Here is a 26,330-nt window from a genome sequence, read left to right as displayed (position 1 = left end):
AGGGCTGTGGAAGAGATACCATGTCAATGGAGGTGGATCGACAGTGACTGGTGTAGATAAGCTTGGAATACGGCGGTGACTGGCGAAGCAGCGCTGGATCGGAGGTGACTGGCGGAGCAGCGCTGGATCGGAGGTGACTGGCGGAGCAGCGCTGGATCGGAGGTGACTGGCGGAGCAGCGCTGGATCGGAGGTGACTGGCGGAGCAGCGCTGGATCGGAGGTGACTGGCGGAGCAGCGCTGGATCGGAGGTGACTGGTGTAGATGAGCTTGGAATACAGATGTCTGGAGTAGTAGGAGTGTTTGCAGTGGTGGCTGAGGTAGCAGTGCTGGAACACTGATGACCAAAATAGCAAACATTAAACAGACAATTTTCACGTGTCAGAATGCCAACTACTTGAATACTCAGGCAGTGTCCTGCCACCTGATCTGGGTTATTTAATTCGGTAAGACGTTGTCCTAGGTTGTTAGCCCTCAATTCTTCAACATCAACCTATATCTATACAAGTGGCAAATGGGTGACATTATCTGAATACACAACACACGTTTTGCACGACAATGTGGAGTAAGATTAGCAAAATTCATTGGCCAATATTTCTGCTCCAATGCAACAAAGGTACTATAATCAGGGACTGGAGGACATTTCTGTAGTAATTTAGCCTAAATTACATTTGTTGGCCACACTTGCTCTTTGGCAAGAAGCTCTGCCCACCTTTCAAAAAGCTGCCAGCATTGGCCATTACTGGTGGAAAAACCCCTAAAAGTTACACCATTTTATGTGCAAACATTTTGCATATTTTTTATAACAGTCTTCCGCCAGAATTCTGGCAAAATTGATGAATCGGGGCCCGAGATTTATAATATTCGTCACACTTTTCCAAAGACGTTCCAATTTTGGACAGGCCCAGAATGTGGATCAAATCCACTGACTGCATTTTGCATCTGGGACACAATGGGTCGTCCCTTGAGCTTCCATTAAACTGAAATAATAGCATCTTATAACCAAGATATATTAAAGGAGCGGTCAGCACGGAATGACTGTTCAAACCAAGTACAGGCGCTCAGTGCAACCATGGTGTGGCCAAATATTTAAGTTAACCTTCCCACCGGTTTAGGGTATGTGTCCACGTTCAGGATTGCATCAGGATTTGGTCAGGATTTTTCATCAGTATTTGTAAGCCAAAACCAGGAGTGGAACAATTAGAGGAAAAGTATAATAGAATCATATGCTCCACTTCTGCATTTATCACCCACTCCTGGTTTTGGCTTACAAATACTAATGAAAAATCCTGACCAAATCCTGATGCAATCCTGAACGTGGACACATACCCTTACTGTTTTTAATTTACCCCCACCCCCTCTTCTTTGAGTGACAGCTCTGGCTTCATAGACGCAGAGATAGAAGGAAAACAAGTAGGTGTTTGGCCACATCAAGGGTGCACTGAGCGCGCCTGTGCTTCGTTTGAACAGTTATTCTGAGATGGCAAAGTCCCTTTAAATGTGATGATCAATGCTCTTCACCAAGCAATAACTATGGGACCCTCTCCAGAATTTTCACCCAGTGACCTACAATAGGTTCAGGTTTGCTTACATCATATTTAAAGGGAGTCGACAGCACAAAATGACTGTTCCAACCAAGCACAGGCAGTCAGTCACAACAGCACCTTGGAATGTGGTAGCCTAGGTCAAGCCCCCTTAGAGCATCCTCCCAACCAAGGTAACAGGACCCTCTATCAGCCATGATGGTGCAAAGAATTTGACATCAGTTCCCCTTTGCACTAACAGATGGCAGTCAGATCCCACAGATAAAGTATCAGGGAACTTAATACTAAAAAGGTGATGGGGGTGGGGAAAAAAAAAAAAAAAAAAAAAGCATAGGTAACGTTCAGGCCATACCATTGTCATTAAAAGGATACTCATCAGTATCAGATCAGTGGTGGTCCAACACCCGGCATCCCCCCATTGCTCAGCCATTTCCCTGTACTGTGTAGTGACCATTCTGTAGCTCGACTCCTATAGAAGTGAAAAAAAGCTGAGCTGTAATTCCTGCAAATGGCCACTAGCAGGTGTATGGAGCTTTGTGCCCGGCGATGTGTAACTGCAAACAGCTGATCAGTGGGGGGGGCGTCAAACTACCATCCCTTCGATACTGATGGCTTTTCCTAAATTTTATTTTTTAAATTTCTCAAATTACTATTTTGCGCTAATTAAAAGAGGGACGTCCATTAAATCAGTCATTATGGGCAGGGAAAGATGCTGGGCTCAGCCTGAAAGCCTGCATCAAAGTATGGTGTAAGTTTACGTCATGTGTAGTGAAGGGGTTAAAGGGAACTAATGGGGAGATTCATGCTGCCCAAACTTTGGGCATCCTAAGTCAGACAAAGGATGTGGCCCATCACAGAACAACTACTTTAAAGCCATGTGCACACGTTCAGGATTTTTCGCGTTTTTTTCGCGTTTTTTCGCTATAAAAACGCGAAAAAAAACGCTAACCTATGCCTCCTATTATTTACAAGGTATTCCGCATTTTTTGTGCAAATGTTGCGATTTTTTCCGCGAAAAAATCGCATAGCGGAAAAAAAAGCAACATGTTCATTAAAAATGCGGAATTGCAGGGATTCCGCACACCTAGGGGTCCATTGATCTGCTTACTTCCCGCACGGGGCTGTGCACACCATGCGGGAAGTAAGCAGATTATGTGCGGTTGGTACCCAGGGTGGAGGAGAGGAGACTCTCCTCCACGCACTGGGCACCATATAAGTGGTCAAAAAATAAGAAATAAAATAAAAAATAGCGATATACTCACCCTCGATGTCCCGCGCAGTGTTCCCGCCTCCACTGCACGCTGCCGTTCGGTTCCTGTAGCTGATGTGCGGCGAAGGACCTCGCCGATGACGTCACTGTCCTGTGATTGGTCGTGAGCGGTCATGTGACCGCTCACGTGACCGTGACGTCACGGAAGGTCCTGCGCGCACACACCAGCTATAGGAAGACGAACGGATGCCGCTGATGAGATGTCTGGGTGAGTATAAGCATTTTTTTATTTTTTATTATTTTTAAACATTCTATCTTTTACTATAGATGCTGCATAAGCTGCATCTATAGTAAAAAGTTGGTCACACTTGTCAAACAGTATGTTTGACAAGTGTGACCAACTTGTCAGTCAGTTTTCCAAGCGATGCTACAGATCGCTTGGAAAACTTTAGCATTCTGCAAGCTAATTACGCTGCAGAATGCTAAAAAAACGCGAAAAAAACGGAAAAAAAACGCAAAAAAAAAAAATGCGGATTTCTTGCAGAAAATTTCCGGTTTTCTTCAGGAAATTTCTGCAAGAAATCCTGAACGTGTGCACATACCCTAAAGACCAGACTATGTGTCTCGCTTGACTAGTCCTAGGCTAGTCCCGGGTGGCTTCTTCCTAGCCAAAGCTCCTCCGACTTCATTCAGTGCACGGTAAATGCAGAAAAACAAACGTTAAAGACAAAAGAAAAAAAATTAAACAAAACAAGAATTTAATATTTTAATTTTAAAACCAGAAAACAATCGGAGGTAACATGAGAAGAACAGCAGGCAAATGTTCCAATCACCAAAAGTCGTGTTCCCACTTTTTGGTTCCTCGCTGGCGAGCGCGTAGAAACTGCTGAAGAAACTTAACATTAAACTTTAATTTTCCAAGTGTTCCCGGCGAGTTTCTACGCGAGTCGCACAGCCGACTTTTTGCACCAGTTTAATGACCATTTTCACCTGTTAATAAATTTGCTGAATTACATTCCCAATTCTACAGCGAAGTCCCATCAACGTCAAGTGTAAAGATGACATCTGAAATGACACAGACAGGTGTAATGAAAGAAAAAAAAAAAAAAGTGCTTAAAATGTTTTAAAAACATAGCTAAGGCTATGCTCACACTATTCGTTTGGATATTCCATTTTTGGAGGAAAAGAACAAAATGTAAAAAAAAAAAAAAAAAACTAATTCATTGTAGAACTGACAAATGGAAGCAAGAGGGGCCGTGCTGATTATTATGGGGTCTGGCTGGGTTCTTGTCTGTTTTCAACATGGAAGTAAACAAAAAAAAAAAAAATGCACCAAGTCAAACTTTTTCCATTCTAAAAAACCTTGATGGAAGCCAGACAGAACCCTATAGTAATCAATGAGGACCCTCTGCAGTGTGAACAAGGCCCAAGGCGACTAATTTTAGCAGCACGCCATTGTAACCTATGGGGCATAGATTAGCATTGTGACAATCTAAAACAGCATCAGACCCAACACACAAAGCAGAACGTACGATAACCTCAGACGGCTCCGCTCCTGCTTAGCAGAACGTGCCGTGTATCGCTCTACATAAGGCCGTGCAGCCACAATTCTGCCACTCTGGAAGAAGCAAGTGAGCGGGGTTTACAAGCCCCATGCACGTGCTGCAATAACTGGCAGATTTGCTAAGGACAGGCTCACACAGGGCAGCTTTAGTTTGCTCAGCATGCACTGTGTGATCGAGGCCGTATTAATGTCGGTTTTCTATTGTCCGGTGACAAAGCAGCTGTGTGTCATGGGTCTCAGGCTATAGAGGCTGCCCACTGGTGGGCACGTGGATCTGAAGGAGGGGACGTAACTAGGGGCTTCTGAACTAAGAGGGGGTCTTTGGAAACAGACTCACTATGGAAGGGTTATCATTAGTAATGAGCGAGTATACTCGTTACTTGGGTTTCTCCAAGTATTTTGGGTGTGCTCGGAGATTTAGTTTATGTCTCCATAGCTGCATGATTTGCGACTGCTAGACAGCCTGAATACATGTGGGGATTCCCTAACAGACAGGCAACCCCCACATGTATTCAGGCTGGCTAGCAGCTGCAAAGACAAACTTAATCTCCGAGCACGCCCAAGATACTGAGAGACCACCCGGGCATGCTAGGGAAATCTCAAGTAACAAGCACACTCGCTCATCACTAGTTATCATGGCTGTGTCCGAACTGCACACATTTTCTATCAACTGCACCACTTACAGCCTCATGGGACCGCATGTGAAAACAGGCTAAAAATTAAAGCACATAAAACAATTCCAGTGCCAGGTAATTTACTGGGCTGCTTGCTGCAGTTTGGATGCAATCCACGCCTTATCTTCTAGCCCTCTCAATGCTAAACTCTGTATAACCCCGTCCACACCACTCATTGGCAGCTGACACTGTGCATAGGCAGAAAACTGCCAATCAATAGTGGACTACAGAGCAGGAGCTAATGACTGAGAGGACTGGATGAAATGCAGTACGTAAAGTAGTGATCTGATCAAAATTACAGCCAGAAGCCCATAAAGTGACCCAATTAAGACATCAGGGAAACAATGTCCGGCTACAAACTTTGATGTTTGGACCGAACACGGGTCTCGCCATCCAAATACAACAGGCACATATGAGGCCAATGAGTTCATGCTCAGAGACCTGCGGCCAGTCCAAAGATCACAGCCCATAGTCTGCCTAATGGAAGAGTCAGAGGGCAGTATAACTCGGACGGGGGTCGCAATGCAATGTTCAGACTGGCTGGTGGTGCTCCCGACCCGAATATGACAGCATGTATTTCTATGCAGTCACCTTCAGGTCAGGAGAGCCACTGGCCAGTCCGAGAATTGCATTGCGACACCCTGTCCGAGTCATGAGGCCGTATGACTCTTCCCTTAGGCACACGGTTTTATGCTGCCCTAAGGGGAACATAAGCAGTTTCTTGTGAGTGAACAAGCCAGCTATATTTGGCCACCATGTTCCAGCTGCAAGGCTCTACAGTAGTCCGAGTAGCCAAAATGGCACAAAGCTTTTTTTTCTTTTATCAACTAATGATAGCACAGAGTTAAGAGTCTGGTGTATTCGTGAGGCCCCTTCCAAGACTGCTGTATATTAGCAGGCAGTATCACATTCAGCTTTGGCAAGTTTTTTTTCCAAAAAAATAAAGTGACAAAAAATATATAACTCTGAAATCTGGATATACATTCAACTTCTGAAATAACAAGGAAAGGCTTAAAAAGGTATATATGGAGCTGCTGGGATCAGGCGGGCGTTCTCCTTGCTGTGCACTCCTGGATGTTGATCCGGTGTATCATTAGCAGGTGATGGTCTTCGGAGACTGGATTTGGGAAGGTAAGAGTCTTACAAGAAGGCATCACACCATTCTTTCAGACAGGTGTAACAGTCGCGCGTTTGCTTTGCGTTGGCTCCGCAGGTGTCCCGCAACCAATCTTTGAAAAGCTCTTCATCTTTCCTTAGCACAAGAAACTGACCCAAGACGACATAGGCCTAGAAAAAAAATAAAATAAAATTCGGCATTATAATAAACCACAGACTGAAAACAGCCCATGTTAATTGGGGGGGGGGGGAAGGGGGGGATTATTAAAAAAAAAAAAAAGAATATGGTGGGAAATGGTGCAAAAGTAGTAAAGGATTGCTCCCATTGTCTCTTCAGGAGCGCACCGCTCCTCCTCGTCGAGGGATCGGCGAGCTCCCGATTGACTGACAGTTCGGACAAGCAGCCTGGCTGAGATGCCCGCCATGAGCGACCTTTGCACTTGCAGCATCATGGGAGCGCGAGGGCATCCAGCAACTTCAGAGAATATATAATAGAGAGTTTGCAATGCTTGCCTCGGAGACCGGCTACTTCTGATAAGACCGCAGAGGTGGCCGGTAACTTGGGCAATGAGCTACAAACTATCAAATTTCCACAATCCCGAACTGCTGGCACAAATCTTACCTTGTCAAAGCCTTTATCCACAAGCTTCCCTCCCAGCACGTCACCAATGCCGGCGAGACACTGCACCTCCTTCTCTCCCATGGGCTCGGCCACGAAGTCTTTGTGTTTCTGTGACGTGGAAGACATCTTTGCTGGCTACACCTGAAGAAGAGACGATGTTGAGAGAAACGTCCTCACACGTGTATGGCACAATATACAGAAACTCGAGCTGGGGGAGCGTGCTGGGATAAGTGTTATCTGAGCATGCTTGAGTATTTTGGCGTGCTCGAATAACATGTTCCAGTCCCCGCGGCTGCATGTCTCATGGCTGTTTGACAGCCCCAACACATGCAGGGATTGTCTAACAATTTCTGCCCTCCTCATCTTTGACTGACAGCTCTGACGTCACATTATCCAAAGGGGATGGAAATAAGTGAAGAACAAGTTTTAGGCGGTGCCAAGGGGTGTTTCAATAAGCATCAAGTCAATTAGTGCTGCTGACATCAGTGCAAATACAAAGGGTGAAATGTGCGGCCCCCTGCACCGCTATCTGCAGCGGGTGGTCCACAGTAAGTACATCTCGTGGGAATGCAGATAAATCCCCAGAGTAACCAAGAAAGAAATGTGGCCGCAGTCTACACTACCAGACTTGGGACGGCCTGTGGCATTGTGAACGCCGGACCCCGGGCTCTATCGTATGAGAACACAGGACCCTCCCGTCCTATTGCCCCGGGGATTGTGGGCCGTTTGGGGAAATCTTACAAAACAAGTTACTAGAATCCAGTGAGGCCGGGGCTGGCGAGTCTGCAAAAGGTCCACATACCAGAGAAGGGATGAGCCCAACCACGGCAGCAATCATCTGCACCAATCATCTGCACCGTACAGCACACCCTGCTGGAACAGGCCTATAGCATGTGTGTATGGGGGCAGGACGACCACCACAAGAAAGCCAAATCATAAAGGCCGGCATCTAAAGCTCAAAGAATCACATCTGTTCCAAGGACCTCCCTTCAAGGGCTTCTCCAGAGAAAAAAATAAAAATGACCCATCTATACGCAGGACGTAGATAGGTGCGGGGCCTGACTGCTGGCAGTGTCTAGCCCTGATAGACTGGAGTGCTGGTGTGCAGCCTCCCCTCCATCCATCGTCTAGGGAGCTGCACGCGGATTATTCTGGCAGCTCCATGAGAACAGAGACTTTCCCAGCCGTGAAATTATGCTTTGCTTATATAGCGCCATTACATTCCCCAGACATCTTTGTCCACATTGGGGCGAACACTCTACATTCCCTATCAGTATGCCTTTGGAATGTGGGAGGAAACCGGAGAACCCGGAGGAAACCCACGCAAACATGGGGAGAATATACAAACTCCTTGCAGATGTTGTCCTTGGTGGGGTTTGAGCACAGGACCTCAGACCTGCAAAGCAACAGTGCTAGCCACCACACACAGCGCTAACCACCCAGCCACCACACACAGCGCTAACCACCCAGCCACCACACACAGCGCTAACCACCCAGCCACCACACACAGCGCTAACCACCCAGCCACCACACACAGCGCTAACCACCCAGCCACCACACACAGCGCTAACCACCCAGCCACCACACACAGCGCTAACCACTGAGCCACCACACACAGCGCTAACCACTGAGCCACCATACACAGCACTAACCACTGAGCCACCATACTCTCACTGTGTGAATGTAGTCACAGGTAATACTGCACACAAAGCAACAGAAAAAAAACCTGGGGAGTGTGTCCGACTGAGCTCAGATACAGATAAATATATTTTATGCCCCACAGAGCGCAGGAATAAACCCACCACTGTTCGCACAGACATTGCAGCCACGTCAGTGATTACACTAGAAAACAAAAAGTTACGGCCATCAAAGAGCAGAGGAGAAAAAAAAAAATACACCAAACTCTGGCCGGTCATTGAGGGGTTAAGCAGCCCCAGAGGAGGAGTTTCCGGCCCACTGACCCCGTGGCTGCCGGGGCCGACTACCGACTACCACCAGCCGTGTGATGGCTCAGGCCTGCGTCGTTCTGTCCTCCTGGTGTCAGGCACACGTGTATGTCAGGGTCGGCCAGGTGTACACCCCCTGCACTGGGGACCCCAGAAGGGGCTCATTCATTCGCAAGTACCCGGCCTAGAGACAGATCGGGTGAATCGATTGGTCGGCCGATTACTGTCGTGGGAGAGGACCCAGCGTGTGCTGCGATAAATCCGCCACAGAGAGCACCTCACCCCCCCACACACGCTCCGGGGACCACTCACTTGTACGCGCGCGCGATTCGCTTCCCGCCAAGCGGCCGCTGCTCAGCTCGCACTTCCGGACAGACGGCTGCACACAACTTTCTGAGCGCACAGGATATAGAACCGCACAACTCACTGGAGACCTGAGGGACATGCGCGGGAGAGTTCTCTGTATAACTCCCCCTCCTAGCCCGGAACAATGGGAACGCCCGCACGTGACGTCACCGGAAATGCACCCGCCGCCATGTTTGTACTCCATAGCACCCCGGAAGTGGCAGGTAACGTAGCCCATGCTTAGAGAACATGTGTATTATGCAGCAATAAGGGCAAACTTCACCCCCGGGGCCTCGTTTACACAGACGTTTTACGGCTGTCAGGGCATGCTGGGAGTTGTAGTTTTGAGTGTTGCTGTCCTGTGAGCACTTTGCTGGAGGGGAGGTCTGTGTATCACGTAGATATCTTGTGTGTTTCAGGTCCTGAATGTTTCTAGGAAGCAGAGAAACCCTGAAGTTGTGTAATAACCTCCATAACTTACACCCCACACCATGTCGAAGGCGACCAAAAGGAAACACGTGGTGAAAGAGGTTCTGCTGGATTATGTGCAGCCGACAGAGAACCAGCGCATAGTGAGGGTGAGTGTGCCCGCCGCCGTCCGCCCCGCTCACCCACATTTATCACTGATTTCAGGGGATGGTAAGTGGCCGCATGTTCTCCAGGCTTAAAGGGTCTAATTCCATGTTCTTAGATGGATATAGTCAGATTGCGCTGGTAAATACATGAACTTTTGCAATTTACTGCTTATTAAAATTTTCATCCGTTCTTGAGATATTAGAACTTTTCTTTTGTCTGCAGCTCGTTGCCTAGGAGACCGACCACTGCTGCTGTCTAGCTTGTAAACATTGCGGCGGGATGAAGAGTAGTGATGAGCGAATATACTCGTTATTCGAGATTTCTTGAGCATGCTCAGGTGTCCTCCGAGTATTTTTTAGTGCTCGGAGTTTTAGTTTTTCTTGCCGCAGCTGAATGATTTACATCTGTTAGCCAGCATAATTACATGTGTGGATTCCCTAGCAACCAGGCAACCCCCACATGTACTTATGCTGGCTAACAGATGTAAATCATTCAGCTGCTGCAAGAAAAACTAAATCTCCGAGCACTAAAAAATACTCTGAGGACACCCGAGCGTGCTCAAGAAATCTCGAATAACGAGTATATTCGCTCATCACTAATGAGGAGGTAACTGCGTGCTTCAGCCTTCCTGGCCAGCCTCAAAAGAGTGCTTACAAGCTCTTAGAAGTCAGATTGTAAGCTCCGCACAAGTTCTGCTGTATAACGGCGGTGGTCGGTCTCCAAGGCAACAAGGTGTAAACAAAAGTCTTAATATCTCAAAAACGGCTGAAAATCTTAATAAGCAGTAAATTGTAAAATTGTTTTTACAAGCTCTATACAAAAATATGCATTGATGAAAATGGGGGCAAAAACCCTTTAATGTGGGTTCACCTTTAACACATATGAAGGTTCTGTCCACATGATATTCAATAACTGTTAGATGGGTGGTGGTCTGACTGCTGGTACTTGCACTAATCACCAGCATGGGACACTTTTATCCCAGTCAGAAGGGAGCGGTGGTGCACTACATGCTCGACCACCGCTCCTTTAATTCCCCACAGAGTACAACGCTGCAACAGTCCCATAGAGAGTGAATGATGGAGCGTGTGTATTTTCGCTGCGTTCTAACTAGGATAGAAATGCCCCATTTTGCCGATCGGTTGGGGTACAAGCAGTTGGTCCCCCAGCAACCAGCAATGTGAAAATTATTACATATTCTGTAGTTAGGAGATAACTTGTTCCAATTAGATAACAAATTTAAAGGGTTGTGTCATGAAGACGCCCTTGTCTGTATGTTCTGATAAGGCATATGGACAGCATGGAGGTGGGACTAAATGAAGAGCATCTGGTAACGATGCCCCCGCTATCACGGACTCCAACTGCCTATACATTACATGGGTAATCATTAATGTGAAGCGTTGTTTTGTAAGACATGGAAACATCTCAATCATTGTCGCTTCTTCTGGGAAATTCGTCTGTTGAAACAACCCCTTTAAGAAATGGGTTCTAATTACACAATACAATTTGCATTGGTTATTAAAGGGGCCGTCCAGGATATCAACATTGATGGGTTATCCTTCTGATGGGTCATCAGTATCTGATCTGTGGGGGTACAACAGTTGTCACCCGGCAGATGGAGCAGGAACAGTGTAGTGACCGTTCTCCGGAGAGTCCGGCTACAAACTGAGACGATAGTCTACAGCCGGCCACACACATTACATGGCCATCAGCCTGACGACGTTTCCACCGATCATTCATCCGAAAGCCATTTCAGCCGTCTCTCCCATACACGTTAGCGCTCCTGTGTTCTCTATGACTGACACCTCGGCCTGCTGCAGGGAATCAATGTGATCGGCCGGCCGAAATCTGATATGTCCCATTGACCTCTCTCTTAACAGTCAGTGGAGCGGCGCTCTCATCCACAGTAGACAGTCGGCCAATCCTATAGATATCAGCAGGTTCAGCTGACATTGGCCTATTGTGTATCGGGGCCTGATCCATTGTTGCATTTGCATCTGTTTTTTGATGTTTTGCAGTTTTTGTTTGTTTTTTTTATATCAAATTCATCTTCCCATTTGCGCCTTTCTCTATTTTATGTATGTTCTCAAAATTCTCAATTCAGGAGTAAACTCTATTCTTAGTGACTACAGATTTTTCCATTAGTGAGATAGAAGACGACAGTTGGAGCTCATAAAGTTGGAGAAGTGTAAAGCTATGTTCACATGTTGCATTTTTTTTTCTGTATTTTTTTTAGTTCAGAAATCTCACGCACACAATTTTTTTTCTCCAGACTGAATTGGAAAACTGCTGCGTATTTCAAGTCTGCAGCATGTCACTTCTTTCAATGTTTGTTTTTTTTCACCATAGAAAGCAATGAGAAAGTGCAAAAATCAGCACAAAAATACAACTGCGCATTTGCTGAGTTTTTGCCGAATAAACATGTTTAAACATGTACTGTAGATAAATGACTCATAAACATGAAGCCAAAAATGAAGCTTTTTATAAGCAGCTTCTTTACTGCCACGAGAGCAGGTTTTGCCTGCAGAAAAAAAAAACCACCGCAAAAATGCAAAATGTGAACAGAACCTAACTGTTATTTCGGGAAAACTTGTAGCAGAATCTGTCGGCCTCTAGCTCCTTCCTCCCTCCGTAGAATTTTATAAGCACCAACTGCCATCTCCTATCTCATTAATGGGAAAATCATTCTTCAGTGAAAACTGATTCTGCTCATGAAATAAGAATGAAGATCAGAAATCTAATGTGAACGAGGGCCACCCAACTCTGCCCTAAATGCAGATCCTTTGTTACTACTGGAGATCAGTGTGGTGACTGGTGGCCATTTTTTCCCTTCTGTCTCTTTTGAATGAACGCTATTTAATACGTATGGCCATCTTATTCAGATTTCAACCAAAATAGATGACAAGTAGTGATGAGCGAGTGTGCTGGGATAAGGTGTTAGCTGAGCATGCTCGGATGCTAAAGGAGTGACTTCATTGTGCTCGAATATTATGTTCCAGTCCCCGCGGCTGCATTTCTCGTGGATGTTAGACAGCAGCAACACATGTATGGATTTCCTGTTTATTGTGCAATCCCTGCATGATTTGCAGGTGTCGAACAGCTGGGAGACATGCAGCCGCAGGGACTCGAACATATTATTCGAGAACGCCGAAGACACTCTGTTAGCACCCGAGCATGCTCAGATAACACCTTATTCCAGCACGTTCGCTCGTCACTAATGACAAGGTGTGAGCTGTAGCCCTTACATGTTTTACACCTATGCCAACAGTTTTGAAAAAAGGAGCAAATGTCTTAAAACTAGTTTTAGTCTATATGTGCATCAGCCTCAATGAGGATCTATAAAGAAGAAATATGTGAATTAATGTCCTACATGTTGTGCCTCAATTGTTTTACATTTTTTCTGTTTTAAGGTTATAGGGAGTCCCGGCAATAATCTCCATGAGGTGGAGACTGCGGAAGGTGACCGTTTTTTAGCAAGTATGCCCACAAAATTCAGAAAGAACATCTGGATCAAGAGAGGTAAAAGGATCTCAGGAAACTTTCCATGGGGCGTTAGTCTATGTTCACACGTGGTGTTTTTTTTTTTCTTGCAGAAAAGAAACTGCTTTTTACTGTATCAAAAAAGCTGTGAGATTTCTGACATTTCTGGCACAGGCTTGAGGTTTTTTTTATCTTCACTGCAGCGTTTTTGATATCTGTCAATTCTTTTTTTTTTTTTTCACTCATAAAAAGTAACGAGAAAATGAAAAAAAATGCAGCAAGCGTTTTTTTTGCTGCTTTTTGGCGAATACCATGTAATTTATTAAGCATCTACCGTAGTCAGATCACATATGTAATCTGCACCAAAAAATGCAGCAGAGTCTGCCTTCTGAATTCAGTGTTTTTACTGCCAAGAGAGCAGGGTTTGGCTGCAGGATAAAAAGGGCTGCAAAAAAGCTGCGTGTGAACATAGCCTTACACTCATACATGACTTCTGTAGAAAATGTGCTCTTTTTTTTTTTTTTTTTTCTCTGTATATATTTTTTGTGTATTTTCGTTTTGGGTGCCCATTTGAAAAAATTGGTAGCCGTGCACTGTTCTCTTCAGAGTATTGGTTGGGCCTCATGTATACAAGACTGTGTAGGTCCAATAAAAATTGGGTTCCATATGGGTCATCTGTGTAGCATCCAATTTTTATAGGTACGTTGCCATTATTACAGGGGTTGTCCAGTAATTTTATATTGATGGCCTATGAATATCAGATGGTGGGAGTGTGTGACAACTGGCATCCCCCACAATTAGCCATTCCCGGTGCCTGTGTAGATCATCAGTTGTGGAACAGCACAGCTCCGCCAACTGTATAGTGGCCGCTGCCAGGTACTGCACATCTGCCCCTATTCAACTGAATAGTTATATGGATGTAAAAAAAAATGGACACAGATGATATCCTTAAGGGGATATCTGGGACTTTGTAAAAAAAAAACAACAAAAAAAAACGTGCCTAGGCACTAACGGGTAGGTAGTTGCTGTCTACCTGTCTGTTGTGCCCGGTGCTATGCTTCGCCGGCACAGACCGCTCTTGCTGGTGATTCAGCTGTCTCTGCTCACGTCATGTCTACAGAACGGCGGCTTCTCTTCCACTCTATTGACAAGCCGTGACTGCCGATGTCACGCTGATTGACAACTGGATCCCCGCTACCTAAGGGGTCCCTCTCTAAATCAGCAGGATGTCGGCAGTCACACCCTGTCAACAGAGCACAGTGAAAAAGAATTAACCGTTCTGTCGACATAACGTCAGATGAATCACCTGCAGGAGCGGTGTGTGCCAGCGAAGAACGGCAGCAACTACCTGCCTGTTAATGCTTAGGCACTTTTTTTTTTTTTTAACAAAGTCCCAGATGTGCCCTTTGAAAGTCGCATGGCTTTGTGGTCACCCCTCTGTATGTCTCCGTGAGACGCTGCCGTTTCCACCATGAAGCAATGTTAAGAATGCCTTCATGCCACGACATGCAGCGAGAACCTTCACAATATATTTTCCTACGGCCTCAGGGAGTCATCCACATGTGACTCATTGAGATAAGTGACAGCCGCTCACCTGTCTGTTATGTGCTGTATCATACAGAGTATTCTTCTGTCTAGGTGATTTTATCATTGTCGATCCTATCGCCGAGGGGGAAAAAGTGAAGGCAGAGATCGCTTTCATCATCTATAAGGATCATCAACGCCTCCTACAGAAAGAAGGCCTGTGGTAAGATGCTCCTTGTACAATGCCAGACCTGTTATCTACTCATATCTTACACTAAACTGTGTAAATTCCCTCGTTGGTGCCCCAGCGAGCACAGACCCTAATCACGGATCCTCCATGTATAATCCATGTACTCGTAGAAACTACCATATGCCATAAATTCAAGGGATTTGGAAGTGATGCAGCTGCATTTTCACATCAGGTTATGAATAAGAAGTATCACTTTGAAACGCGTCAACCAGGATATTAATTTGCTTTTGCCGCTGCTGCTTGGCATTGAGTCATCAGAATACCCAGCTCCTTCTCTTCTCCTGTTATGCCTAGTTTTAGTCTTCTCCATGTATATGCAGCAATACCAGCAGGTTCATTATTCATAGTAAATATTTAATAGAACTCTTTTTTTTTTTTTTTCTTTATTGTTTTTAAGGCCTTTAGGTTTTAATAAAGAAGATGCAGAACATTCTGCGAAGGAAAAAGATAGGTACGGTTTTCCTTTCATTCACTTTGTGTGATGTTTTCTTGGTTATCTAAAAAGAAAATTCCAAGGATTTGTCCAATATATGAAATAACATTTTGTTTGTCTTATTATTATTATTATTATTATTATTATTAATAAAAAAAATAACATGCTCGCTCATTCTCCAACGCCCGGGCCGGATCTAGCGTAGGTCGCTCCAGAGTTCTGTGCTGACTCAGGAAGTGACGCCTGCTCCGTTGAGAAGTCATAACTCCACTGCAGCCTGTGATTGACTGCAGCGGTCAGTAGAGTGGAAGTGCGTGACATTGATGTTTTTCTGATTATGTCGTCTTCTAGGTGATTGATCTGTTTTTTTCTTGTATGCTAAAAATTGGACGTCTCCTCTTTGGGGTGCCGCAGATCTGTCTGTATCTATCCAGCATATCAATCTGGTTATATTTGTGGATGTGCTGATGGATCATCTTGAAGGCTGATGATATCTTGCAGTGTAGTGCCCTTTAGATGATTGTATTATTCATCGGTGCGCCAGTGGAATGATAGCTTAACGGTGATGTATTCATTCACTAGTCATGAGCGAGCGTACTCGGATAAGGTGTTATCTCGGTATGCTCATATCCTAATCGAGTATTTTCGACATGCTCGAAAAAAATCCTTCAGTCACCGCTTCTTCATGTCTCGCGGCTGTTAAACATGCGCTAGACATGCAGCCGCGGGGACTCGAACATAGTATTCGAGCACTCCAAAAATACTTGATGAGGGCGTGAGCATGCTCAGAAAACACCTCCTCACTAAGCAAATTGGATGTATATTTATGTAATTTCTCATTTTTACTGTAGCAGCAAAGGAGCAGAATCGCAGAACACCCAAAGCGAGAAGTCTGGGGTGGTAGATGAGGATGACGATGACACAGAAGATGACAGTGATCTGTTTGTCAACACTAACCGAGTCTACTATGAAGACAGCGAAGAGGAATCCGAGAGCGAAGAAGAAAGCGAGGATGAAGAGAAAAAGTGAAGATCTGGGATTAATATGTTGTAATATTTCCAGAGAGCAAAGACTCTAGTGCCTGAAAAAGACACCTGATGCTACCACTGCAGCGGGATCATTTGTGACGGACACATCTACAACTCAGTTGAAGGGCATGTTACACATCTGCGAGAATGGATAAGGCATTAATGACAGAAATAAAAAGAAATCATCCCAAATAAACAAAAAATAAATCATACAAGGGATGTGACATAGGGCCAATGTAACAATAACTCCACCATGAATTAAAGTACGGGTAAAACAAGATTAAAGTCCATCACTCCACTCGTTTGTTAGACAATCCCTGCATGTGATGTGACTGTCGAACAGCCGCGAGACATGCAGCCGTGGGGATTCGGACATATTATTCGAGCACAACGAAAACACTCGGTTAGCACACGAGCATGCTGAGATAACGCCTTATCCCAGCACGTTCGCACATCACTATTCTTTAACTTTCCTACACTTTGGGTCAATGTCATCATTTTGCATTTCATTTTTCTTGTCTTGTGGTATTCGTTGATGTTTCTCGAGCTAATTGTTTCAAAATTCCGCATGCGGTTCATGAATCTTTGCACAAAATTTTTAAAGAATGCTCTTTTTGAAAAAAATTGTGGGTGTTTTTTTTTTTTTTGCGCACAAAAAGTCGCATGTGATGATAAAACGTTGCAAATTGTGCAACAAATTTAATGAACATAAAATCTCTTCAGCGCGGGACTGGAATAAATTGTTATAAAACTTTAGCGACAAAAATAAAGGTCGTAATTGGCTGAAAACATCTGGAAAACAGGATTTTTGGTTGCTTACCGTAAAATCTGTTTCTCGGAACCTCCAGTGGGGGACACAGGAACCATGGGGTGTATGCTGCTGACACTATGCACATAAAAGTTAGCTCCTCCTCTGCAGTGTACACCCCACCAACTGGCATTATGCTCTTCAGTTAGTGAGAAAGCAGTAAGAGAAAAACAGTAAGGTTGAAACGTAACCACAAACATGAGAACTGTAAACATGAGAACAGTCATAGAACACCAGAAACTGAATAACATGGGAGGGTGATGTGTCCCCCAATGGAGGCTCAGAAAAACAGATTTTACGGTAAGCAACCAAAAATCCTGTTTTCTCTATCGCCTCTCATTGGGGGACACAGGAACCATGGGACTTCCAAAGCAGTCCCTGGGGCGGGAAAAACAGACTTCCATCAGGTCAGAGGACTCACCACTGCCGCCTGCAAGATCCTTCTGCCTAGGCTGGCGTCCGCCGAAGCATAGGTGTGGAGCTTGTAAAATTTGGAGAACGTGTGGATGGAAGACCAGGTTGCCGCTTTGCAAAGCTGTAGGGCGGAAGCCCTGTGGTGCACCGCCCAGGAAGCGCTGACTGCCCGGGTAGAGTGAGCCTTTATCCCAGGAGGGGGCACTCTGTTCTTGACCCGGTAAGTCTCCAAAATTGCCGTTCTGATCCAGCGAGCAATAGTCGCCTTGGAAGCCGGCAGGCCTCTACGCGTGCCATCAGGAATGATGAAAAGAGAATCCGTCTTCCGGAAAGCGGCCGTTCTAGCCAGGTAGAGCCTCACTGCCCTGACGAGGTCCAGCTTGTTCAACGATCGCTCCAGAGGATGAGTTGGAGCTGGACAAAAGGAAGGTAGAATGATGTCCTTGTTGAGGTGGAAGGTAGAAACCACCTTAGGAAGAAAGGAAGGCGGAGGCCCGAGGACCACCTTGTCCTGGTGGATAACCAAGAAAGGAGGTCAGCAAGAAAGGGCCGCCAACTCGGAAACACGGCGGATCGAAGTGATGGCCACAAGAAAAGCCACCTTCCAAGATAGAACTGATAGGGAAACCTCCCTGAGAGGCTCAAAGGGGGACCCCTCAAAACGTCCAGCACAAGATTTAAATCCCATGAATCCACAGGGGCCCTGTACGGAGGGACAGCGTGGGCTACTCCTTGAAGGAAGGTCTTAACCTGTGGCCGAGAAGATAACGTCTTCTGAAAAAGGATGGAGAGCGCAGAAACCTGGCCCTTTAGGGAACTAAGAGCAAGGCCCGAATCTAGTCCTGCCTGAAGGAAAGCCAAAATGGAAGGCAGGGAAAAGGACATAGGTGAAACGCGGTTGGACTCGCACCAACGGAAGTAAGCCTTCCAGGTACGATAGTAGATCCTGGAAGAGGAAGGCTTCCTAGCCTGGATCATAGTGTGAATCACCCTGTCCGAAAGGCCGGACGCTCTTAGAACTGCGGTCTCAACAGCCACGCCGTTAAACTGAACGACCGAGAATTCGGGTGGCAGATCGGACCCTGAGACAGCAGATCGGGTCTGTCTGGAAGGCACCAGGGGGCGTCCGAGAGAAGATTGACGATCTCCGCAAACCAAGATCTCCAGGGCCAATCCGGGGCGATCAGAATGACCGGCACCCCTTCCGCCTTGATCTTTTTCTTCGACGCCCACTGCGAGAGGGTCGTGAGACCTGGAGACGAACCGAGGAACCTCCCTGCTCATTCGGGACGCTGTGAGGTCCACGTCTGGAGTCCCCCATCGAAGACAAATCTGATGGAAGACCTCCTGATGCAAGGACCATTCCTTGCCGCGAGACCCTCGTGGCTGAGGAAGTCGGCGGCCCAATTGTCCACGCTGGGGATATCACCGGAACCGTTGCCTCTGTCCAGAGGAGGATCTTGGATACCTCGGCCAAGGAGCTCCGAGTCCCCCCCTGATGGTTGACATATGCCACCGCCATGGCATTGCCTGTCTGGATTCGGATAGGTAGACCCCTGAGAATCCTTTCCCAGTGACGAAGGGAGAGAAAGATGGCCCGAATCTCGAGGACGTTGATCGGCAGAGAAGACTCCTGCGCCGACAAACGACTCTGAACAGCCAGGTGGCGAAACACTGCACCCCAGCCAAGCAGGCTGGCATCCGTCGTCACCACCTGCGAAGGGAATCGCTTCCAATGCTGCTACCATCCTCCCCAGAACCTTCATGGCCAATCGGAAAGAAGGAAGCTGAGGACCCTGGAGCAAGCGTACGTCCCAACGAAGGATAGATCTCTTGTCTTCGGGAAGGAAGACTTTGGTGTGCCGAGTATTGAAGAGCATACCCAGAAAAATGAGGCGCTGGGAAGGAACAAGACAGGATTTCTTCCTGTTGACAAGCCACCCGAAACGGTCTAGAGTGTCGAGGACGATGGACAGGCTCTCGTGAGATGGCTATCAGCGCAGCCATGATCTTCGTGAAAACCCTGGGAGCGGTTGCGAGACTGAATGGCAGGGCGACGACTGAAAATGGTCCTGGAGCACTGCAAAGCGCAGGAATCGGTGATGTCCCAGGAATATCGGGACGTGGAGGTAGACGTCTTGAATATCTATGGAACCCAGAAATTCCTGAGCCTCCATGGAAGCAATTACTGAACGAAGGGATTCCATCCTGAAGTGTCTCAGACGAACTCTCTTGTTCAGCAATTTGAGATCCAGAATGGGATGAACCTTGCCGTCTTTTTACGGTACCACAAAAAGATTTGAATAGAAACCTGTGAACCGTTCTTTTTCTTGGATGAGAAGGATTACCAGGCTTTGAGGCGAGAAGTGATGGCTGCGAAGAAACCCGGAACTAGAGCGGGGTCGCTTGGAGGTCGGGATTCGAAGAAACGATCCCGGGATCGTGAAACAAACTCTATTTTGTATCCTGAGGATACAACTTCCCTGACCCATGCGTCCTCTACTGAGGAGATCCAGACGTCCCTGAAGAAGAGGAGATGGCCACCCAGCCTGGGAAGTCGGCTGGGGTCTTGTCGTGAGTCATGCCGAGGTGGATCTCCCAGTCCTAGACTTGGAGGATCTACCCTGGGAGTAGCGAAAACACCAGAAGGAGTGGGTCTAAAGGATACCGTCTTCTTCTCTTGACGTGCCTGTAGCCTCTGTTGCTGCTGGGAAAAGGAGTTTGACGCTGCGAAGCGACGAAAAGGCCAAAAGGACCGAAATTGCCGTCTAGGAGGAGGGCGACGAGGTTTAGACTGGGGAAGAAGAGAACTTGTGCCCCCGGTGGCGTCCTTAATTATTTGGTCCAGCTTAGAACCAAAGAGATGTGAACCTTGAAAAGGCAGGCTGGTAAGGGACTTTTTAGAAGACAAATCTGCCTGCCCGGCCTTGAGCCAAATGGTCTGGCGGATGGCAACAGCATTGCTGGACGCCTGAGCCGCACAAGACGCGGCATCCAGAGAGGCGGAGACCAGGTATTCACCCGCGTGAGAAATCTGGTTTGCAAGCTCCGTAGCTGTCCGGGTGGAGCCCCGTCCAGGATGCCCTGACGGAGTTGTTTGGCCCAATTGGATATGGATTTTGAAACCCAGGTGGAAGCAAAAGCTGGGCATAGAGTAGCTGCAGCCGCTTCAAAGGCTGACTTCACAAAGGATTCTATGACTCTATCGTTAGAATCCTTCAGAGATGCTCCGCTGGACAGTGGAAGGACCGTGTTGGTGGACAGACTGGAGGATCCACCGAGGGAGAAACAGTCCAATTGGCGGTAAGTTCTGGAGAAAAAGGATATAAAACGCCAAGGCACTTTCCCCTCTGATGCCACAGGTTTGATTTATTGCTCCAATGAGATTCTGAACCATATCCCTCATGGTAGCGATTTGGTTAGAATCCAGCTCCGAAATATCGTCCGAGGGCGCATCAGAGAACGCCTCGCCTGACTCGGGAGGAGGACCGGGAGGAAGCCGACCGCAGAGAAGGACCGTGGGGCGAGATGGAACGAGAAGAGGACTCAGACTGGCGTTCCTGTCTGAACCTTTTGCGGCTTATAAGGGAGGGCTCGGACGGAGGCTCCTGCGACCCGCTGGCTACTGCGGGAGCCTGCAGGGGAAATCCATCAAGCATGGACACCAGAGTTTGAGACACTTGAGTCAGATCCGCTACCGATTGTGTCAGAGATGAAGCCCATCCTGGGGTGGGGGTATCACTCTCAAGCGGAGCGGCCGGGGGATCCTGGGAGGTGGGAACAATCGGGTTGCTGCAGGCCTGACAGAGTGGAGAGGACTGACCTGAGGGAAGTTTGCAGTTACAAGACGAACATGCAAAGTATTTGACTAAGGCAGAAGAAGTAGGAGGACGAGAGCGGCCTCCCTTAGAGGTAGACATTTTGAAGGGTCCCTGAAGAAAATGCCAGAGGGTTAGGGGACAGGGGGGCAGAGGGCAGTGTCAGTCTGCAGTGCAGAGCTACTTACGGCAGACGAAAACGGATCCAGGTGGAGGAAGCTGTCCGGCTTGCGGGTGGACCGCTGGAGAAGTAGCCCTTTAGGCAGGAAGGTAATGTGAGCTCCTGCCGCAATCCAAGAGGTGAGAACACGCAGATGGTGACCGCTGAGGAGGACGCCAGAGTGCGCGCTCTGCAAGGGGCGGAGCGGCGATGTGTGGCGCCAAGCGGCGGTGTATTGGGGAGGGCGGAGTTTGCTGTGTGCCCAGGAGCACCAAGATGGCGCTGGTGGGCGGAGAATGTGGGGAGGAAGATTGTAGGGCGGGAAAAAAGCCCGCCCGAGTAAAACAAGTGGGCGGAGTCGCGCCACCGGAAGTAGGCCCGGGCAGAAGCCGGGGCATAAATTAGAGGCCGGCGACCGCTGGAGAAAAAAACCGCAGCGCCGGAGCAGGTAAGACGCGGCGCTGCAGCCTGCCAAGGCTGTCGCGCTGGAACAGAAGGCATTGCGGCCGCTGTGAAAACCGTGGAGTGTGGCCGCAGGGGGAAGAGGCGCGGCCGCGGCAGCCTGCAAAGGCCGCCGCGCCGGAATAGAAGGCAGAGCGCCGTAGTCGCCAGGGAAGCGGCACGGCAGCCAGGAAGAAGCGCGGCTGCCTCAAAGGCCGCCGTGCAATACAGTGATTCTGGCCCGTGCGGCTGCCTGCTTGCAACGGGCGAAGACCAGGTATCCTGGGATCCCCTAATAAAATAAAAATTGAGCAGCGCAGCTCCAGAGGGACCCCTTATGCAAAGGCCGCCGCTGACAAAGGCCCCTACATTTGCGCCCCCCCTTAAATAATCTGGAATGGGATGGGGAAAATACTCACCTCAAACATCCCACGCCGTTATTAACCTGAAGAGGAATGAGACGTCCAGGGAGCTGTGATGGACGTCCTCGTCTCCGCAACCGACAGGTTCTGGTGGGCGAGTGGGTGGGGGACGGGGCTAGGACTGGACTTCTAAGCACGCTTGTGTGCTAGGATCATGGTCCTGATGAGGGATCTATGAGGATTCGGGGTGGCAGTACATGCCGTACTCATAGTCCGTATTGTGGGATTACAGGTGTGACCGGAAAACCTGAAAGAAAACGACGCACATTGAGGTAGATAAGGGTCTAATGAAAGACCCGTGTCCACCTCCTACTGGCACTAAGCTAAACTGAAGTGCATAATGCCAGTCGGTGGGGTGTACACTGCAGAGGAGGAGCTAACTTTTTTTGTGCATAGTGTCAGCCTCCTAGTGGCAGCAGCATACACCCATGGATCCTGTGTCCCCCAATGAGAGGCGATAGAGAAATAACACACACCGCCCATAATGATGAGCGTAAAAAAAAGGGAACATAGTACAAAAGACACAAATTAAAATAAGGTGCAAATGAAAGGTACAAATAAGCACTCATCTTTGTTTTTCTTATACCCTAATACGTAGCTGGTTTATTATAGCACACCTATCTTTCGCCCTGGTGATGTCGCCTTATCACTTACTTATTTTTAGTTTATTTGTGATGTAGTATTGAATATTGTGATTTATTTTAATTTGTGCCGTTTCTATATTCTGTTTATACATTGCTATGATATACATCAAGGATTCCAAAACTCATGTCCTCACGACCCCCCACAGATCCTGTTTTCAGGATTTTCCTAGTATTGCAATTTCTGATGCCGTAATAATAGTTCCATCACCTGTGCAATATTAAAGAAATCCTGAAAGCATGATCTGTTGGGGGCGGTGAGGACTGGAGTTTAGGAAACTCTGACATACATCATGTGGCCTGATGGCCTTTTTGTAGCATGTATATATACACATATGTATGTGATACAATGTGTATATTTTCTGCTAACTAATTTTGAAATCTTCACGCTTTGTACATATGTTTTCTCCAGTGATTACATTTTGGACATTTTGTCTCTTTGCATTCCCCGACTGAGGAAAAGACCGTCAACCATCTCTACACTAGAACAGCTGCTTGAATTTCAGCTGGAATAAAATAAAAGATTAAAGTAGGTTTTAAAACTTTTCATCATTAGATGTCATCATCAAAAAATAATGGTGACCTCCTGGACATATGTTCAGAATGAATAATTACTTGAATATCAATTATGTAAGTGGAACAACACTTATGTGCAGGACATAGTTCTGTTTCTTGGCCATCTCATTGGCGGACAATGAGACCTTTTGTGTTATGGTTGGTGGACAATAAATGGTCAAGTGGTTCCTTCTCCCACCAGCAGGCATTTAGCTAATCAACTTTAGTTTAGTGTCTGCGAGAGGCAGACATACCTGATCATCCGGTACATCTTCTTTTTTACCTCTCTCACTTTGTTCCACCCTGTATTCAAAACTTCAATCACCCTGTTACCTACAAGAGGAGAGAAGGACAGTGAAGAAGATCTCAAGAAAGTCAAAGCAGAGGGCGAGTTCCAGTAAGACCGGCGTCACACTAGCAAGTTTTACGGACGTATGAGAGGTGCAGAAAATACGGATTGCATACGGTACAATAATTCTCTATGGCCCAGCTCCTATCTGCCGTATTTTACTGATCTGTATTATACGGTCTTGTACGGCCGTAGAAAATCGCAGCATGCTGCGTTTGTCACCGTATTGCGCAAAAAAAAAATCAATGAAAGTCTATGGGGGCGAGAAAAAGTTCCCGCGCTAGAGTTCATATGAGGACATCCAGCAAAGGGCGCATCACCGCGACTCGAGGTAACTACAGGACATTCCCCTGCACTCCATTCATTCCCCGTCTTTTTACAACCACGAGCACAGCTGCTTTAGCAGAGCTCCTGGTGTAAAATGCTTTAACCCCTTCAGATAGATTTACATCATGGGACGTGACCAGAACGACGGAAGGTATGGGATATTGTTGTTTTTTTTATTTTTCCTTTTTTACAGAACGAGGGTCTTCAGGTGGATTAAGAGTGTAATAAAATATTAAAACACCTTGTGTCTTTATTTCATTAAAGTACTTTGTAATAATGTGTGTGTGTTTTTTTAACCATTTCGTACTATTGGATTAATAATTGATAGGTTTCATAATTGACGCCTCTCCATTATTAATCTGGCTTAATGTCACCTTACAATAGCAAGGTGACATTAACCCTTCATTACCCCATATCCCACTGCTACACGGGAGTGGGAAGAGAGTGGCCAAGTGCCAGAATAGGCGCCTCTTCCAGATGTGCCTTTTCTGGGGTGGCTGGGGGCAGATGTTTTTAGCCCGGGGGGCCAATAACCATGGACCCTCTCCTGGCTATTAATATCTGCCCTCAGTCACTGGCTTTACCACTCTGGTGGAGAAAATTGTGCGGGAGCCCACGCCAATTTTTTCCGCCATTTAACTCTTTATTTTACAAGCTACAGTGCCCAAATTTTGCACATACACACTACTAACATTAGTAGTGTGGAATATGCAAAAAAGAAGGGATATGAGATGGTTTACTGTATGTAAACCATGTCTCATATCATGTCGTGTTTCGGAAGGAGAGAGCAAAAGCCGGCAATTGAATTACCGGCTTTTATGATATCTAGCGCTGTCTGAAATATAAATATATATATATATATGTATGTGCCTCAATGACATATATATATATATATATATATATATACTGTATATATGTTTTAACGAACATTTGAGCACATAAATCCATTAGATGTCGGTTTTGCAAGCCTGCGAGAAAATATCGCAGTACGGATGCCATACGGATTACATACGGAGGATGACATGCGCAAAATACGCTGACACACCCTGCCTACGGATGACATACGGACCACTATTTTGGGAACATTTCTGCGTATTACGGCCGTAAAAAACGGACCGTATTTTCATACGCTGAGTGTGACGCCAGCCTAATTCTCATCCCTCCAGACTCGCCTAATAAGCAAAGCTATTCAGTCTCCTAAAATAAAAAAAAAATGTAACTGGATAGGCACCTCCAATAAAATCTTCAAACTTGATTTCATTTACAAAAAGTTAAAATTTCCACATGATGATGGTAAAACACTGATGCCTTTCTGGGGTCCACTGGGCCCTCAGTCATAGCATATGATTATCAGTGGGTAGAAGTGAGGCTGTTAAAGGAATAAAATCAATCGTGCTCAACCACTTTTCAGTTATACAGATCACATGACAAAAAGATATATATATATATATATATATATATATATATATATATACAGTATATATAAATATATATATATACCTCTTAGGAACACATCTAATAATTACGGTAAATATGAACAAAACAGAAAATATGACATTCCCAAAGGAAAAGAAGAAATAAAGGATTAATATTCACATCAAATAAATCTCAATAAATGAATATAGTGTCAGTTTTATGATTCATTCCTTAGGGCTGTTTCATGCCAAGCAAATTTGAATAATTCTGAAAAACTCGCCATAAAAAAATTGTGTTGACAATTCTGATTTAATTATTACAAAATCTGATAAAGGTCACTGCGTTGTGGATTTGTATGAGAATCAGGAGTATTCTATTCTGGATGACAATAGTACTTACAAAAGAGTAGCTTCAGATCCCACTAATATCTGTAGGGACAAATTGTTACAACTAATTCAGGAGGGAGAAAATAGTGCGGTAATTGATAAAGTCAGACATGTCATCAGGGATCATTCTTCGGTTGCCATCTTTCATGGATTACCAATTAAGCAAACAGATATTTCCACCCCCCACTGCATTCTATTATTTCAGGGATTTATTTTTTGAGGTTTAAGCACATGGGTTGATCATTACCTTCAACCCTTAGTGTAAAGCCAGCGTCACACAAGCGAG

The 26,330-nt window shown here is 46.3% G+C and overlaps 2 protein-coding genes across 4 annotated transcripts; one reads left to right on the top strand and one right to left on the bottom strand.

Annotated features, from left to right (window-relative positions):
* Nucleotides 1-3,493: 3,493 nt before the first annotated feature.
* On the bottom strand, nt 3,494-9,125 carry BANF1 (barrier to autointegration nuclear assembly factor 1). 2 transcript variants are annotated; one of them, XM_077287497.1, is made up of 3 exons: nt 8,987-9,125; nt 6,729-6,869; nt 3,494-6,277 (listed from the first exon to the last, which is right to left on the bottom strand). In XM_077287497.1, exons 2-3 carry the CDS (start codon nt 6,852-6,854, stop codon nt 6,131-6,133), a joined length of 273 nt encoding a protein of 90 aa, XP_077143612.1. In that variant the 5' UTR covers nt 6,855-6,869; nt 8,987-9,125; the 3' UTR covers nt 3,494-6,130. The 2 variants fall into 2 exon arrangements, with proteins under 2 accessions (XP_077143612.1, XP_077143613.1); XM_077287498.1 differs by lacking the exon at nt 8,987-9,125 and adding an exon at nt 8,854-8,947.
* On the top strand, nt 8,969-16,592 carry EIF1AD (eukaryotic translation initiation factor 1A domain containing). Of its 2 annotated transcripts, none has more exons than XM_077287495.1 (6): nt 8,969-9,243; nt 9,439-9,597; nt 13,003-13,111; nt 14,711-14,819; nt 15,244-15,297; nt 16,134-16,592. In XM_077287495.1, the coding sequence occupies exons 2-6, from the start codon at nt 9,511-9,513 to the stop codon at nt 16,306-16,308; spliced, it is 534 nt and encodes a 177-aa protein (XP_077143610.1). In that variant the 5' UTR covers nt 8,969-9,243; nt 9,439-9,510; the 3' UTR covers nt 16,309-16,592. The 2 variants fall into 2 exon arrangements, with proteins under 2 accessions (XP_077143610.1, XP_077143609.1); XM_077287494.1 differs by having other exon boundaries at nt 16,131-16,592.
* Nucleotides 16,593-26,330: the final 9,738 nt, after the last annotated feature.

This window comes from Ranitomeya variabilis, chromosome 2, assembly GCF_051348905.1.
Source record: "Ranitomeya variabilis isolate aRanVar5 chromosome 2, aRanVar5.hap1, whole genome shotgun sequence".
Lineage (NCBI taxonomy): Eukaryota > Metazoa > Chordata > Amphibia > Anura > Dendrobatidae > Ranitomeya > Ranitomeya variabilis.
The sequence above is the reverse complement of the archived record's forward strand: the minus strand, read 5'-3'. Positions and strand labels throughout refer to the sequence as shown.